The sequence below is a fragment of the Echeneis naucrates genome, chromosome 12 (genome assembly GCF_900963305.1).
Source record: "Echeneis naucrates chromosome 12, fEcheNa1.1, whole genome shotgun sequence".
NCBI classification, from domain to species: Eukaryota; Metazoa; Chordata; class Actinopteri; order Carangiformes; family Echeneidae; genus Echeneis; species Echeneis naucrates.
Window position 1 is genome coordinate 10,968,012 of NC_042522.1, and position 17,864 is coordinate 10,985,875.

Sequence of the window (17,864 nt, forward strand, 5' to 3'; positions counted from 1 at the left end):
ACAATAGGAGTCCCATAATGAGCAGGCTCTGTTACTGAAGTTCACATTATAATGTCACTTAGCTGTGAATAAAAACGGTCAGGCTGTGAAGCATAATTAAATGGATGGTCAATTGATTTTATGTCCTTATTTTCTCTTTCAGATAGCTCCAGATGATTCAAATGATTCATACTGAAATTTGAAAATATCAGGAGATTATTTTTTAGGGACTGTTAGTTTCTGCTCTTGTTTAAATAACATAACTTTAAATATTTCTCAAAAACAAAAAAAAAAAAAGTTATTATTTTGGTAACACAAGGTCCAAAATTTGGCTATTCTATCAACATTATTATTGAAAGAATTCAAACAGCAGCCGTCCCTAATCAGGAGGACAAAACACGAGGAGGATGGACCGAACGGCACTGCAACAGGAGAGAGGTATGAAGGAAGGACTTTCCCTCCCCTCTTTTGGTCCTGCTCTGCCCAACTGGTAGGGTTTGGTCTTGAAAGGGGAGGAGACAGAAGTGACGGAGAGGGAGGGAAAGGGAATGGGGTGGGACAGACCCCCCCCACCCCTACACACACAGACACGCGCGCGCACACACACACACACACACACACACACACACACACACACACACACACACACACACACACACACACACGCACGCACGCACGCACACACGCACACACATGCACGCACACAGCTCTTCAAAGCCAAGTGGTTTTCACAGACATCCAATTACACTAAGAGATGACATCTGGCAAACTGCAGCAGATAAATAAGGTGAAAGGAAAGACAAGATTCAGTCACCTCAGAGAAACTAACCAGATAACCAGAGCAGTGCTGATAGAGATAGGAGAGAGGGAGAGGCAAAGGAAAGAGGGAGGGGGCCAAAGGAGAGGGAGCCACACACAGAAGGAAAGAAGAGAGGCAACGCACTGCTCCAGTGCTCAGACTCCGAGAGGCAAGGACAGAGGAAAGATAGGGAGCTCAGCTCACTGACAGACGCACAAGAGAAGGCAGAAAGACGAGAGCTGCCGGGCTCAGTTACACACTCAAGTGACTTCAAACCAGCTCCGACAAAACAGCAGAAACAAAGAGAAAGAGAAGAAAGTCTGGATTCTGAAACTCTTTTGGTGGCCCTCCTTGCATGGATTTCTCTGGACTTTCTATGAGAAGCAGAATTAACATTTTTTTCCACTTCCTGCTTTTATTTTTATTTTAATTTTTTGTATTCAACACTTTGACATCTTTTATCCAGACCTCCTCTAACATCCTGTTATCCACCTCCCAGGACTGGAGAAGATGCATGGTTAGGGACGTGTGTGGAGTAGATTCTAGGAGCATATATGAATGAACTGATATTTGCACTGTTTGTATCTTTGGATGGGAGAGCATAGGTGTGTATTGAGACCAAAAAAAAAAAAAGAAAGGCATTTTTCGTGTGTGTCTGTGCATGTTTGCGTAACCCAGGAGCAAAAAGCAGAAGCTTTGGGAAGAGAGAACAGAGGAAGCGGCTAAAGGTCTTTGAGGCAAGCCCTCAGTTGTTCCCACTGCGACCTGAGTTATGGATGTTGACGCATTCCTGCACTTCTGAGGAATAAAGAGTACCAAGGACCACGGCAGAGTCGGCCACAACACTATGGGCTTCCCCACCACCAGCTACAGCATCCATCACCATTAACATTACTGACAGCTCTACATCTGCTGCCACGACTCTCTGATCACATCTGCCACAGTCTTGTCAGCCTCTGACCCAGCCACTCTACAGGTTTTCATACCACAGTCCCAGTGAGGTTGTGGGTCTCCAGACAGAGGAGGTGTAGTCAGCTGGGGGAGTTTCTCCCACTCTCATTCCCTCTCCCTGCACCCAGCTCAGCATGCCCCAGCCCCTGAGCACCTCCACAGCTCTCCCAGCTCCACTACCATGTGTAGATGGACAGTGACAAAAGGTGCACAGGTCGCCTGGTTCTCCTCCTGCCCCTGCCACCGACCTTCACTCCTTCTCTCCCTGACCTTCCTCCTGCTGCTACTCCTGCTTGGACCGTCCTCGTGCTCACCCCTGTCTGCTTCATCATCGCGCTCAGACTCTGAAAAGAACCGCAATGCACCGGGAGGGACGCCTCCTCAGTTCTTCATCCCATACCCACCACCTTTCTCATCTCCCGCACCTCTGCACGCATCCTCCGCGAGGTTGCCACGGGCTACCAATGAATCATCTTCCTCTGCGACGGTTGTCGGGCGCCACGTGCGGAGCAGCTACAACCATCTACAAGGAGATGTGCGCCAAAGGAAACTGTTCTCCTACCAGAAATTCTTCCTTCGCATTGACAAGAAAGGAACAGTTAATGGGACCAAAAGTGAGGACGATCCATACAGTAAGTGTCTTTCATTTCTACTAAAATAAAAAAATTACAGTTAAAAATTCACAGAAATTTCTGAGAAGGAGAAAGCAGGCTATGACTGAGTATTGTTTTCTTGAGCTTTTAAGTTGCAGTAAATTGATATGAGAGTAGTGGAACACAAAGGGAAGTCCACTTTATTGGGTTTTCTATAAAATATGTTTAAAAGATGCATTGCTTGCCTCTCAGCCTGCTTTAATCTGTGGAAAGTTTCTGTTTTCTCGGCCCAGGCAACCATACACATTAGGACAGGTGACTGGGCAAGAGAACAAATAACAGAGCTGCGTGTTTTTCACCATGTGGATTTGCCAGACTACGAGTTTGGGAGAGTTTGGGAGAGGCAGTATAACAGTAGGAGAGTGGGAGAGGAGAAAACTAGATGAGTAAGCCAGGCAGATAAAATAGAGAGAGAGAGAGAGATGATCCACTGGAACCAATTAGAAACTGCCCAGAGAAGGTTCTTCCTCTTTGAGGAAATATCTAAAACACAGCTATTACCAAACCCCTGGGGAGAATGACAAGTAGACCCACTCCATGCTGCTATTGTGCTGCTGCTATAATAGCAGTGGGCATATGCTAAGTGTGAGGTTATTCAGACTCAAACGGAAAGTAATAAGTTTTGAGATTCCTGCTCCCTTTTCTGGTGGTGCATTCTGCGGCCTGTGAAGTATGATTTTAACCTTTATTTATCCCATGAAAGGTCACTTGGTACGCATGCTCTTTTGTCAGCACCACTCAGCTTCACAGCCACACAGCTACACTCTTTCACACATGGTGCTGGAAGACTAAACTGGGAGTCAACAAAAACGGCACCTGGAGATACCTGTAGTTTTTGAAAGCTATGGCTAGATGAATGAATTTGTGGACTCTAAGTAAATGGACTGGGCAGGCAGATTTTTAACATGCATCGATGGAAATCTTTGGTGCATGGTGCAAACCTCAACAAAGATTCGGATCTGTGAACTAGCAAATATAAGTACTTGTAAGGGCCATCATAATCATTCATGCGTGATCCAGAACAGAAAATCAGCTGTTATCATTCTGTCGTCCACATCTTTATCTTCCTGTTAAACACATCTGGAAGTTCTCCAGCACTGCCACGGTCCTCTGGCCTTAGAAGAGCTCAGTATAGTTGCATTGCCTGAGGGCACATCGACAGTAGTAACTGACGGAGAACAGAACATCACTCCCATATTTACCTGCCCAGAGTTTCCCAGTTCACAGAGTTAGATGGGCGACATCCAAAACAAACTCATTTCTTTAGGATTAGGCAAACAGACTCCAACCGCATTGTTTCTTCCGCATTTGTTTCAATCTGCATGTGTCTGGTAATGTAATCTTCATAAATGGATCTTTATCACACACACACACACACACACACCTTCATACACATGTTGGAAGTTTGTATGCATCTGTCTGTGGGTCTGTGGTCCTGTACAAGCCTCTCCTGCTGAGAGCATGCACACACGCCTGAGCACAGAGAGGCCAGTCTTGCACATGGCCTCCATATGGCAAAGCCCACTTTTATTAGGGCCAGGGCCAGTGTGAATGTGTGTGTGTATGTGTGTGCCACTCAGACACCAAGGCTCTGCCAGACATGGCTGAAGGAATTTCAATTAGCATCTCTTCCTCCCTCCCCTTGCCTGCAGACACACACACACACACAAAAACAGACAAACACACTTTTACACACAAGCTCATATTGAAGAGTTCAACCATTAAGGTGCAATGTGTCACTAGCTCTGGTGCCATCAGCGTATGGCATTAGACCCATTAGCACAATCCGTCATTTTCAACAGCTCCGGCCACTTGATTGTTGTGGGAAACAGGTAAGAACTTTTTGAAGGGGAAAAAAAAATAATATCAGGACTTGGCCATGGAAGCCAAATCTTTCAAGCCATAGTTTCATAGTTTCCTTGTGGCAGCATGTTTAGCAGACATTTCATCAAGTCATATCTACAGCCAGGGCAGATGTAAAAGGTGCTTCAGATTAAAAGATGATTGATGAAAATTTGGTTATAAACCGTAGAGATTTGGCTGTGACGAAACATGATTAAATAATATGTCTCTGTTTGTGTGTCTGCACTCCATCACATCATGCTGCATCTGTGCACAAGCTTGCAGTTAGAGCACCACCTCCTGCTATTTTTCATGAGCTTTAAAAATTAGATGAAAACTAATTCTACCCTTCAAACTAAACCAGCCAGAACGTGATTGAATTCTTTTCCCCTAACTCAGAAAACTATTGTGCGATTTCACAACATGACTTGCTTTTCTGCATAACCATCCCTGCTCGGGTACTTTCAATGTCTGTATTCAAGTTGAAATGTGCTTTTTCTTATTATGTGTTACAGATTACAGCAATTAATATAGTCTATAGGACTATAGGACACATAGCTTGTTTGAAACGACAAAGTTGGCTTGCAAGTTCCTATTACATATATGACGCTATATACCTTCACATCACAGTGTGTGCAAATAGTCCTGATGCTTCAAAGCAAGCCAGCAAAACAAGATTTTGACCAAACAGCTTATTGTCAGAGATGGACCTCTCCTTTTAGGAAGCTGTAGATTAGAAAAAAACGTGGGGGAGCAGTTATTAGTGTGGTTGTCACAGCCTAATAGTCTGTTAATGTTCAGGAGGTCAGATAGCAAATGAGTACCATTAGATGGTGTCAGAGGTGATGGAGTTTTAGGTCCAGCTCTGGGGTCGAGGTTCTCCTCACAGCAAAGCCTTTCCAGTCATCTCCTGTGAATCCGCAGCTTCGCGTCAGTGTTTGTCCATTTGTGTCTTTGCGATCGCTGCCCATCTATCCATCTCACCTCATAAATTCTTCAAGATGAGATGGTCTGGGTCCAACTACGGAAATCCAGTTGGGTTGTCATGTGATTAGCATTGATCCTTCCACTGCCCATTAGCCAGAAAAAGTGCCCTTGTTTTCTCTCCTTGGCCTTTTCCACAGACTGTCACACTGTGTTTACAAACAAATGAACAACGCAATGAAACAAATGGACATGTGTTTGCAGTTGCACCACAGACTTGTGGTTGTGCACAGCTCAATTAGTAATGAACGGTGCCAACTCGACTATAGCTGGAGCTTTGATTCTCGCTGTGGCCACCTGGCTTGTAAAATCTGCCACACATAGTTATTGTTGATGTTAATCACAGCAGATACATCAACCACTGACATGAATGAATGTAACACTTCACAATTTATAGATATTCTAATATGTGGGCCCTTATTGTGATTTAGTGCAGGTTTTCCCTGGGCAGCCTAATTACACAGGTCTGCCCCTCTGCTTTGACCTCTACCTATTGACCCCAGTCAGGAAGCTTTTTGGATGCAAAGGTCAACACTACGTGTAGTGCATCACTTTTGGATGTTTTCTTATTCTCACTCTGTTCGTCAGAGCTACAAGCGGATACTTCAGTGACGATTTCAGATGAATCGTTTTGGCGTGCAAAGCTATTGTGTTACATTTATATTTGAAATAATGCAAAAGTGCTCTGCTGGAGGAAATGTTGTCTCAGTAAAGTACAAATTGTCTATTGTGGCAAATGTTTTAGTTTGCCACTGGATCCAAAGTCTTTCTTTTCTTTAAACTTTAGACAAATCTGTCAGTAAGACAGTTTCTGTCTTTCCAATGAAAATCAATTTGGCTCGAGAAGATTCTCCACGCCTGTGCCAGTGTCTATAAACATGACAAAGAAAGCAGCTCCGTGCTCTAAATTACAGACAAATTGCCCTCAATTCTGTAAAATTCAAGAGTCTATTTGGACGAGATATGTTAAAGTGATTCTCTCCACTGACAGATTTTTGTATTTATTTTGGACAATTAGAACAGAAGAACACCAAATTACTGTTAAGTTACCCTTGAAATAACAAAAACAACAAAAAATATATATATATCCTTGTTAGCTACTATGTCATCTAATAAATCTATTTGTCTTCATGAAATATCTGAATTATATTTTCAGAACCACAACAGTTCAACTTTCTCCCCTGCCTCCAAAAACCTCCAGTGACTCAGCAAGATTAACACAGAACATAAATATATAAAGTGCTTACCCTTCCTTATTTTTATTATTACATTTCCTTGAAATTAGTCCCAGTCTTTCCCTTTTTATTTCTCAACCTCTACTTTTTTGCCTTACTCTCCGCATTTCTTTCCTTGATGAGTGTGTTTAGGGTTCTCGTGGGAAAAGTAATAGTGTGGCCCATAAAAGAGAGTTATGAGGAGGTGCTGGATGCACCAGAGGTTAGTGTCAGTGTTGCTTTTCATTCAAAGTTATTTTGACATCTTCATGGACTCCCCCACTCTAAGAGTCGTAAATAAAAATGGTTCGCAAATTTCACTGGATAAGCTTGTTCGGGAAATACTGAACTGATGGTCAAGTACTCTTAAAGCTGCCAAAGACAAGTTTAGCAACATCTATTACATCCAGCTGTACATGCACTACCAACATGGCCTCCTATAATTTCTCTCCCATGATCCAACTTTTTATGACATTGATGATAATTTTGCTCATGTTTGCAACAAACAGTAGTAAAACGTGGCCATGAAATGTTGTAAAGAGAAATAATTCAACTGATAAACTACAATCTGCCCATTTGGACGAACAGATGTGATAAATTCAAATAAAACACATTTCAGATCAAACACTTTTAATCATCGGAAGGCTTGGAGATGTAACTGCAGCAGGAGTTTGGATCGGATCAAATCACATCTAATCTTAGTCATGATTCATGACTGTCTTTACCTGAACCTACAAAGCAAATGTGTAGAAGCTAAAGAAAACTATGAAATTAAATACTTGTCAATGATCTCCAAATGGGCATACAATGATGCCATTGACAACACATTTTTTTGGAGAATCTGAAATTTTAGGAAGTAATTAAAAGTTTGGTTTACAAGTTATCACCACTAACTCATATCATCCAGATACATTAAAATCATGTATGTCCCTTCCTTCCTCTCCCTGCCTGTAATCATCAGCACCATTTATCCTCTAACACAGGAGGGTGAGTGTGAAGGCCCAGAGTTCCAGATTAGTGTCTTTTATTGGGGCCATTCATGAAGACTTTTTAAGTGAAGTTTCTAGACTTTTGAAAGCCATGGCTGTTCTTTTTTTTTTTGCCAGGAGTCACAGAAGACAATGACAGGATCTGTCTAATTTCCCATCCCTGCTTACATAATTCATGTCATAGTTGCTTGATATTTTCCCATCAGTTCACTCCTCTGTCCATTCATGTGTCAGTTACAACAAAGCTGAAATAAGGGCCAGATTTATGTAGGGAGACCAAGGCAGCCCTGCCACAAACCCCACCACTCAGACACCACCTTAAACAAAAGTCTTTCAGCAGCAAATCATGTTTCTGTAAGATCCTCGGCCACTCTGGAACACTCAGGCTCTCTGAAGAGAAAATGGCTCCAGACATCAAGAGACGATTACTATCCACCAAGAATCTTAACTTGAACATCTTTTGATGGGCAGCCCTTTTCTTTGTTTACGTTATGTGGAGGATTCTTGCAGAGCACAATTAGACTGATCAAAAGGAGAGGGAGAGAAAGAAGGAGCAGAAAGAGATACTTTACCAATATACTTACGTGTGAATCATCATCTCATCATCATAATATATGAGCATAAAAAGTCATGTTCCTGTGGTTTTACAGGCCTGCAGCTCATAACTTCAACATGCTGCCCAACAGTGCCAATGTGTTACCCATTCATCCCAGTTCTTGGCTCATCCCCGGGACGTCCTGAACAATAATTCAACACTTGGCTGTTGTCTAAATAACAAGAGATTACGTCTGACAGAACACAATCACAGCAATGTTCACTTTGGAGTAAACAGTGACAGAAGAAGTTGTTAGCATCATTTACAGTTACAAACTGGAAAGAGCGGTATTTTCCATGCCAGCAGTCAACTCATCTCCTCAGCTTAATGTCATAATGTTGTGTAAAGTCAGCAGAGTTGGTTTCACTGTGCAGACAAAGGACAGATCTGATAGATTTTTTTTTCTGTTTCATATCATTGTTCATTGAAAATGTTTGGTTTTGGACCACTAATCAGACAAAATGTGAGAGAACATCCCCTTGACATATAGAAAACAGCAAAAGACATTTTCACTTTCCCATTTTTAAATCAAGAGACCAACCAACCAGCTACAGCCCAAATCATTTACAGACTTAAAGAAAACTAAAAACAATAAGCCTTAATCATATCCCAGCAAACTTTACTTTATTTTCTCTACCAGTAACAGCAGAAAAATGCATCAGAAGCCAAATACTGAATGTGTCATTTAGGCCTGGTGCATGTGAACAGACAAAATTCATGGGCAGTAAAGCAGTGGGAGGTGAAGAACAGCATCTGTGACAGATAACATCCAGGGCTGCTGCCATATAGATGGACCATGTGAGCTCAGGAAAAATCCTCCTCCAAACACACACACACACACACACACACACACACACACACACACACACACACACACACACACACACACACACACACACACACACACACACACACACACACACACACACACACACACACACACACACACACACCTCATGTTCTTGCTCTTCTCCCTAACCTTTTTTTTTTTTTTTTTTCAACCCTAACCCTTCTAAACACACACACACACGCACGCGTGCACACACGCACACAGCATGAAAGCGGGGCTCTTAATTGAGTCATCAAAGGTAGAACTGAGAGCTTAGAGTAAAGTCCAGAGAGGCATCTGGACAACCTGGCTGTTTGAACATAGAAGGCAGGAATGCCAGCTAATTACTCTGCCTGTGTGTGTGCAGTGTGCGTTGACATCGCCAGTTGAAGTATTGAGAAAGAAAGTAAGGATGATATAGAGAGACAAAGTTGCATGTGACAAATGGAATAATACTCGTACATGTCTATAATATTTGTGGTGTAATATAATTTCTGAATTTCTGAAGCTCAGTGTCCAGTGCCAACAATGCAAACCACAACAGTTGGGAAACATCACACTGGCAGCTGAATTGTAAATGAAAAATGTGTGAAATGCAGACAACCGTCACAGCACTTTGCCTGAAAACATAACTCCTGCCGTGTCAGACCTGTGAAATGTTTTGACAGAAACTGGCAGCTTTGGCACCTAATCATGTTACAAAGTCAACTGTGTGAAAGGCATCACAATATCTCAGGTGGTTAGTCCCCCCCCTCCTGCTTTCAGTCAAATCACCTTTAAAATCACTGTGAATTTCTCTCGGTTTCCTCCCAGCTGCTCTTAAATTAGCTCGCTGGGGTCTCGCTGCACTCAGTAAAGTGATCTCAAATTATGCGGACTGGAACAATGAGCCGTGCAGCCAAAACTTTACACTATCTGCTGGCTAAAACTTCTGGTATTTTAAACACTCAGATGATTTGTTTTGTTTGATTTTGGGATAATCTCAGTTTGTTACCTCAGATCAGTGAGGCCTGAAATGACACACAGCTTGAACACTGTGGTTATGGCTATTTCTGATGGAGACGGGGGGAGTGTTTTCATCAGGAAAGGAAATAAAACCAATAAAGGAGAAAGAATAACCTCAATGCTGTCAGTGCAGGTTAAACAGAAAAATCTTACTACATCCTATATTATCTAGTTAATATGATTTATAGCAGTCAAATTTAATACATCCAAAATAAACTAGGGGGAGAGAAAAAAAATAAATAAATCAGTTTACCAAAAATTCTATTTGTAAAACAATTTTGGCCAAAATCAGAAACAGTCCCCTGTTCTCTTCAGCTTCAGTCAAAACTGTCAGACAGGCGTGCTTTGATGTGGCATCTTAGAACAGGATGATACTGTTGTCAACCACATCAGTCTAAGCCAATACCTCACTGCTCCTCACAACACAACAGCAGTTTCTACTCCAACACAATAGCATAACCAGCGATCGCCAGGCAAAAACACACAAGCGAGAAATGCTTGTTCTCTCCTACGAAGAAATATTCAACCAAGGTAGAATAAAACAAGGATAATAATTGCCGAGGAAATATGATAAAACCACAAATGGCCTCAAGAACAGCAGCAGTCAAGACAATGGTCAAATAGGATCCTCAGTTCATATTTCACATCTTCAGTTCAAACACGGTGGTCCAGTTTTCTTTCGATCCTTCTTTATTTTTTTATTTATTTATCCATTTTTCTATTGGCATTGATTTTGGCAGTTGCTTGGCTGTAAAATGAACGCATATTGTCTGATGCGTAGTTTCAAAAAGAAATAAGATCTTAGTGTTTCGACCTCAACTGATGCAAATCGGATATTAAACCCTTAAAACAATACATAAAAGGGCTAGTCTTGTTTGGTGAAAATTTTGTTTTTTGGAACATTAAATTTATTTTTCACATTTAAGAAGAGTGAGAGAATTAGCCACTGAGGAAAACCAACCGGAAAAGTCAGGGGTTCATCCAAGTATCTGAGCTTTAGACATAGAATAAAAGAAGCCAAACCATTTCCATCCCTTGCACTGAAGGGAGTTCATGACACAAACGAGTCCACAAGTGACAATATTTCACAATGCAGTGAGCCCTCTCTGGGCTGCAGGCACGCAGTAGACCCACTCACAGCTGGTCACTGCGTCAAGGTCACAATGTGAACAACCGCAGTATAATCTTCAAAAAAGCCCCTGGATAAACAGTGGAAACATTTTCACAACCTCCCTTAACCTTTAGGTTCAGCTGGAGTCTCACTGGCAATGTTTCCAGAGAGGCCAGCCTGGGGTCGACAGGAGGTCTTTGTACGTGTGTGTTCCTGTGCATGTATGTGTGTGACAATGGCTTTTTTCTTATGTAAATGTGTATGATTTTGTGTTCATGTGTGTGAGAAGTTGGTAAGATAATTGTCTTTCTGACCAAAGCCATACATTTGGCTCAAAACCCCTTTGTTTTAACCTGAAATTGTGTTTTGAATGAGACAAGGATCGTCCATTGTAGAAAAATATGGACATATCACACAGTTTTGGGGAAAGCACAATCTACTTCAATGTGCTGCTTCAGCAACAGTTTCAGACTTGTGGACCTTCTTTAAGTAATATCTTTGCTGCCTAACAATAAACGTACGGTGCAACTGAAGCACAGTAGACCAAGCAGATGGTGGCTTGAGGACAGGCCTGCAGAGATCAGCAGAGTGGTGGAGCTTCCTGAGTGTGCTGGTGGAACTATCCAGGCAAAAGCTTCTGACCCATCACCCTGTCTCCAGTCTTTTCCTCAGCAGAAACAATTCTTCTGAGCTGGGGATTCTTAGTCTCAATGTGCTGATAAGCCACAGCCTTAGAGATCTTACTGGGATGATGATATGTCGGGTCATTCACGTCAAAAAAACAGAGTGCCGAGTGAGGAAAGTGGTGAAGATAGGGTACAAAGTTTATGAATAAAGATGTAGGCCAAAAGGGGAACTGATGTGAGGAAGGGAGAGAAAAGAACTGAAGTTGAAGGTGAAGCTGGCGACAGATATGAGTTTCAGTGCGCCCATGAAGAAAAGCAGAAGTGGAAAGGTTTCAAAATATCTCAAAAAAGCTGGAGATGTAAAAGTATATGGATGAAAGCAAAAGGAGCAAAGTTACAAAAGAAACTGATTTCGTAAATATATAACAATTCACACACCAAAAAAAAAAAAAAAAAGGCTATAAATCACTAAATTGCTGACAGTGGAATTGCGATATAAACACCTCTAAATGAATTAGTTTTCTGCATGAAGTGGTTAATGAACAGTTTGTTACTGTTAAAATGAGCCAGACTGTGTTTATTTGTTTGTGTTATTCTGTCAGTATTATGGCTGAGGTTTGACTGGCAAACACCCTTTTGGGTTGGTTTAATGAACGTTGTAGTCCTGCCCTGTCACACAGGTGTTTGCCCTTGGTTGGTTGTTGATAGCGGAAGCCATCCATGGCTTTTATATTACAAGTGAACTCTGTGCTATTTATGCTTTCAGTGTTAGGTCTTAAAACCTTTTTTCTCTTTTGCACTCAAAAACATATTCATAATTAATGCTGGGCCGAGATCCAGGAGGGATCGAGAGAGGGAGAAAAACAGTCTGTTCCCTTTTTGAGGAAAAAAAAAAAAAACAACAAAAAAGAAAACATTAACAGACTCTCGTTACCAATAAGGCAAGGCGTTGAATTAGAGGGTACAATAATAAAGCTTTAGGTACAATGTGAGCCAAGTACCAGAGTCTGGACCTTATTGTTTAAATGTGTTTGCATGACTGCATCTGTGTCCTGATGTGTGTGTAGTGATACAAGCTCAGGTCCTGTTTCTCTCCGTCTGCATTGCCATAAACTCTGTTGTTGCAATCTAAGCCTTTTGTTGCAGGCCAGCCTTTTAATTCACCAGCAGACGGGCTGCTTCTGGTAACTGGAAAAGGGGCCATAAAAGAGCCCTGTGCTTTTGGTTTTTTACAAACCACATCAAACAGGAGGAGGGAAAATGGATTCGAACAGGTGGACCGGCCTTTAGTGCAGCACAGACAGATCTTATTTTAACAGATCACAACTAAGAAATGTCAGCTGTGGTGCATTGAGATGGAACATTTAGCATCCGATTGATCAGTGTTGTGCTGTATGTCTGAGTGAGTAATAAGCCAAATATAACGAGCCAACATGATGCGCTGTGAGCCACGAATATCTTTTTAGTTGAAGTTGAGCAAGCTTTTATTGACCAAATAAGGGAATTGTGAGGACAGATTAAGACCAGTTTCCTTGAGAAAAGAACAGTATTTGGACCCCCCCCCCAAAAAAAAAAACACAACGCAAACAATTGTTTGTTACTGAAGAACTTCAAAATTAATTTTATGCGGTTTCACACACACCACAAAACAAGGCTGTTTCTCATTGCTGAAATAAAACATAATAGGAACATGCATAGATAGATATGTATGCCTGTCTATATATATATATATATATATATAAAATCTGTCTGAGGATGAGACAGTTTGAGAAAGGGCAGGAAAGGGGCATGTGGTGGGGTAATACTGAAGACTGAAGAACTACTAAGAACTAAGAGAGTGAACATTCCTGAACTGCTGCTTCTTTCATATTGTTTTTATTCTCTGTGCCTGAAGCTGATCCCACCTTCTGTCACTTTTGACTCAAGTTGGGACATTAGTTTGTTGCTTTGTTTTGTTTTTTTTTTTTCCTTCTGCAGCCTGGCACAAGGTCATCCATTAGTCATTACTCAATTAGGAAACTGAATAAAAAATGCTCCAGAAAAAACAATAATAGACCACTAGAGATACTTTCAGTTTACTCCATTTCTCGCTTCATCCCTCTGACTACTCCTGCAACCAGGTTCAACTTCCTCCCGGCTCCTTTAGCTAATCCTCTCAAAACCCCTGATAGTTTTATGGCTTGGTGTAACTGACTTTAGGATGGGAGAAGAAAGAGCCGGCAACCACAGCTTAAACCAGTAATTGGTTCAGGCTTGAAAACTGATACGAACACCTTGACCTCTTGCCAGTCTGGCACCCAAAAAGCCTCTCTCCACCCCATCTGTGTGCCTGCCTGCATGCTCGCTTGCTTGCCTGCCTGCCTGAGCTCCCCTGGTCAGAAAAACAAACACGGAGTGGAGAAATGTTTTTTCCTGGCTTACACCTTGATCCCAGGGCACACAGCCCACAAGCTAACCAGCAAATGAACAGAGGGCAAGAGGCTGGTCTGAGGTCTGACAGTCACAGCGCAGAAAAAAATGAAGAGGGAAAAGACTGGGGTACAGTTATGAGGAACAAACTCTCTCTGGCAGTATTTTAGGATTTGTGAGCTATTTCACAAACTTATAAAAGCAGATCAAATTAAAGGTGATCCATGCAGACCTAAAACTCTCAAATTGCAATATGAACCTGTTCACATCTCAAGCTGAAGTTTCAGATGCCAGCCTGTTGAAACATATAGCAATACTATGCATTGTGTTTCCTACCCAAGGTCTAATAAAACTACTGATTAGACAAAACCACCTTGGCCACTGGAATGTTGCCTTGGATACTATAAATTAGTTGTAGCACTATCAAGATGATAGTTTTTCTGTCAGAAAATCTGTGGAAAGCAGAGGAGGGGGAGAAAAAAAAAAAAAAAAAGCCCAGATCCAGACAAGCAATGACGCATTTACCTCTGTGTCCCTGCCACACCAGGTATTTTGGAGATCAAGTCAGTGGATGTGGGAGTGGTGGCCATCAGGGGCCTCAGCAGTAACCACTACCTGGCGATCAACAAGAAAGGAGTGCTATATGGAGCGGTGAGTAGCAGTTTTATTACCATCTCACAGTGATCTAAACATCTTTATGTGTCAGGTACTTTTCACAATCACTCTCCAAAACACTTTACTTTCTCACCATCTTCATCAGATGATGTTGTCAGTCTAAGCGACCCACAGACTTGAAAAAGAGATACTTTTCTTTAAAGTTTTGACTGTGGCTTTTCATGAATGCCTTTTAAAACAATGGACAAGGCTTTGAGACTCTATTTCAGAAATAGGAACCGCAGTTTGTCAATGTGAGCACTCCTCTCTGCTACCTACCTCTCTTCTCCTCTCCATTCAGAAACAGGAAACACAATCCTGCAGTTTCTCTATTCTGCTTCAGTCCCTCTGGGGAGAGCAGCCTTGTTTCATCTGTTTTCTCTCTCTCCCCTTTTTCTTCATCTCATTCTCTCCCTCCTTTTTTCTTCTCTTTGCCTTACTTTGAAAGGACCCAAACTTTCAGCATGTCTCTCTGGAGCCACACCACAGATGAAATGACACACGGTAGAAAAGAAAGAAAAAAAGAGGCATTCTGTTGCATGGCCTGAAACTGAATTCCCATGACGTCTTCTGCTTGGTGCAACACAAACCACAGTGGCACAGCGGTGAGGGGCTGGCGTTCGATTACACTTGATGGGTTTACACAGTGACTTCTTTATCCAGTGGTAATCAAATGAAATCATTGTCTCATTATATTGCCAGATTAATGCATGTATTAATCTGGTGAGACAACAGAAGACAAAGGATTATGACAAACCAGATTTTACCGTGATTCAATTTGTATAAAGCAAAACAAGGATGGAAGATAAGATCACTATGCATTTCTGGATTTATGGTGTGTGTAGTCATAATTTTCTACTATTAGGATTTGACCAATAAGTCACTGATATTATCTTTCATGATTCAGTTATTTCTTATCTGCATTAGTACACATTTTTACTGAAAAGGAGCCAGCTCACACACGCCGTTTGGTTGTACCAAGCACCAACATCAGTAGAAAAGCTGCACAGTGTCTGTAAAATATTCTCATTTTGCTTTGGGAACATTCAGTTTTACTTCTGGAACCAATTTGAACAGCTGTGGCCAAATACAGAGAGAGAGAGACTGAGTTATATTGTGCATGTTTGCAAGTGTGTGTGTATGTGTGCATATATGCATAAGTGCGTGTGTGTGTGTATGTGTGTATATGGGGGGCAAGTACATTTTTGCTTGTGAATATTGACTGCATCCAGTTAACTGGCTGTTGAAGCGATGTTAGCCTTAAGCAGAAGGGCACCTTCCAGTAAACTGACAAACGTTAGTCTCTCTCATTTTCTCTTCATTCATGAGTGGGTGGTCACCGTAGTGATGTAAGCCGCAAACATGTCATGATGCTCTTTGCTGGTGATGAGTCCAAACCTCTAAGGCATCACATCTCATGCTGACCTTTCTCTATCCCATCATCTACCCGGAACATTACTGGGCAATGGCCCGCCATCTGTTGATCAGCAGATATAAAATACGATCATGTTCACACTGACCTCAAACAAGAACAAAGAATAGATCCCAAAGAATTCAATATTAGCAAGAATGAAATACATTTGTTTTTCCACTAGTCACTGATAGCTATTGAGAATTGTAATATTGAAACTGAAAAAAATTACAGGAAAAAGATTACGAATACTAGGAACACTGCTGCTCTATTACAGGAATTATAGTGAAGATAATAAATGTACAACAGATGCACATCAGACAGCTTCCACCAAAGAAAAGGTGGATTATCCATGTTTTAAAAAATGCTGTTTGGTGAAGCTGTGGGTAGTAATCTTTTTTTCTCTTTGAATTTTTGGGGTAAATGTGAGCTGCTCTCTTTAGGCACTCTGCCCTGCCTCCTGTTTACACTGCTTGTTTCTCCTCCACAGAGGGACTTCGGCCCAGACTGTCGTCTGATTGAGCGCATTGAGGAGAACAAGTACAACACCTACGCTTCAGCAGAGTGGCGCAACAAGAAGAAGCACATGTTTGTGGGACTGAACGCCAACGGAAAGCCAATGAAGGGGAGGAAGACACGGAGGAAAAACACAGCCACTCACTTCCTGCCGATTGTGGTCCAGCCACGATGATGAGACTTGTCAGTCACGGCAGAACACTGCAGACTGCAGGATGTCAGACTCTTTGGGAGCTATAGTGATGGCTTCATTGGACAGATCTGAATGGGATCTGAATGATGCACTGAGAAGGACAAGAATAGAAAACCAGAGACTCTGATGGATCAAGACTTTTCCATTTTTAAAGAAAGATAAGATATACAATGTATATATTATTTTCTGTTTTAAGTTATAAAATATGTAGGCACAATAGAAAATATGAAAAACGACTTCTGTGCCAAAATGTGATCTTGTAACACATTTCTAGAATTGTGTACACGTGAAACTCTTGACTGAAAAGAAATGAAAATTAAACAATGACAGAAGGAGGAGATGATCAAAGGAGAGAAAAGAGGGAGGAAAAGTATTGATGGAAATCTAATAGAAAAAGTGAGGAAAAGGCAAGAAGGCACAAAAGATGGAAATGGCCAGTGGAAAGGATTTACTCAAGAAAGCACCAACACAGCAGCAAGTCTGTTTTTTTTCCCTTTAAATTTATTTATTTTGTGTATTATTTAACATAAAAGAGGAAAAAATAACAAAAACAAAAAGACAAAGTTTTGTCTTTTTTTTTTTTTACCATTTATGCTTTTCTTTTTGAATACTAATCACTTAAACCTGAATAAATATAAAAATATATTTGTGTTTAACTTGTTTGAGAGACTTTGAATCTTTATATATATATATATATATATATATATATATATATATATATATATATATATATATATATATATATATATATATATATATACACACACACACACACACACACATACATACATACACACGCATTTCAAGGATTCACTGGTTGCTCAGATTGTAAATACACATTAACAGAGAAAAAAATATATTCGTATACTACTAATAAAACAAGAGGTTCTTCAATAAACTGACCAAAGTCCTGATGATGAATGTAGGTATTATTTTATCATAGTAAGAATATTTAAAAAGAAAATAAATTAGATTTAAATGTAATGAGCGTCCTTTGGCAAGGTTGGAAAATAATTATTTTATCGATAAACTCTAAGCATGAAATGAGACTTTGCTTAAATGGAGGCACAAGAATTCCACTATTTGGCAGGTCAAAATCATTAA

The 17,864-nt window shown here is 41.0% G+C and overlaps 1 protein-coding gene across 1 annotated transcript; it reads left to right on the top strand.

Moving 5' to 3' along the window:
* Window positions 1-1,778: 1,778 nt before the first annotated feature.
* On the top strand, window positions 1,779-17,319 carry fgf10a (fibroblast growth factor 10a; the record flags this gene model as incomplete). The annotated part of the gene is made up of 3 exons (XM_029516044.1): window positions 1,779-2,361; window positions 14,534-14,637; window positions 16,542-17,319. Coding segments are annotated over 3 exons (888 nt in total), but the record flags the coding sequence as incomplete, so codon positions are not given.
* Between the last annotated feature and the right edge of the window lie 545 nt (window positions 17,320-17,864).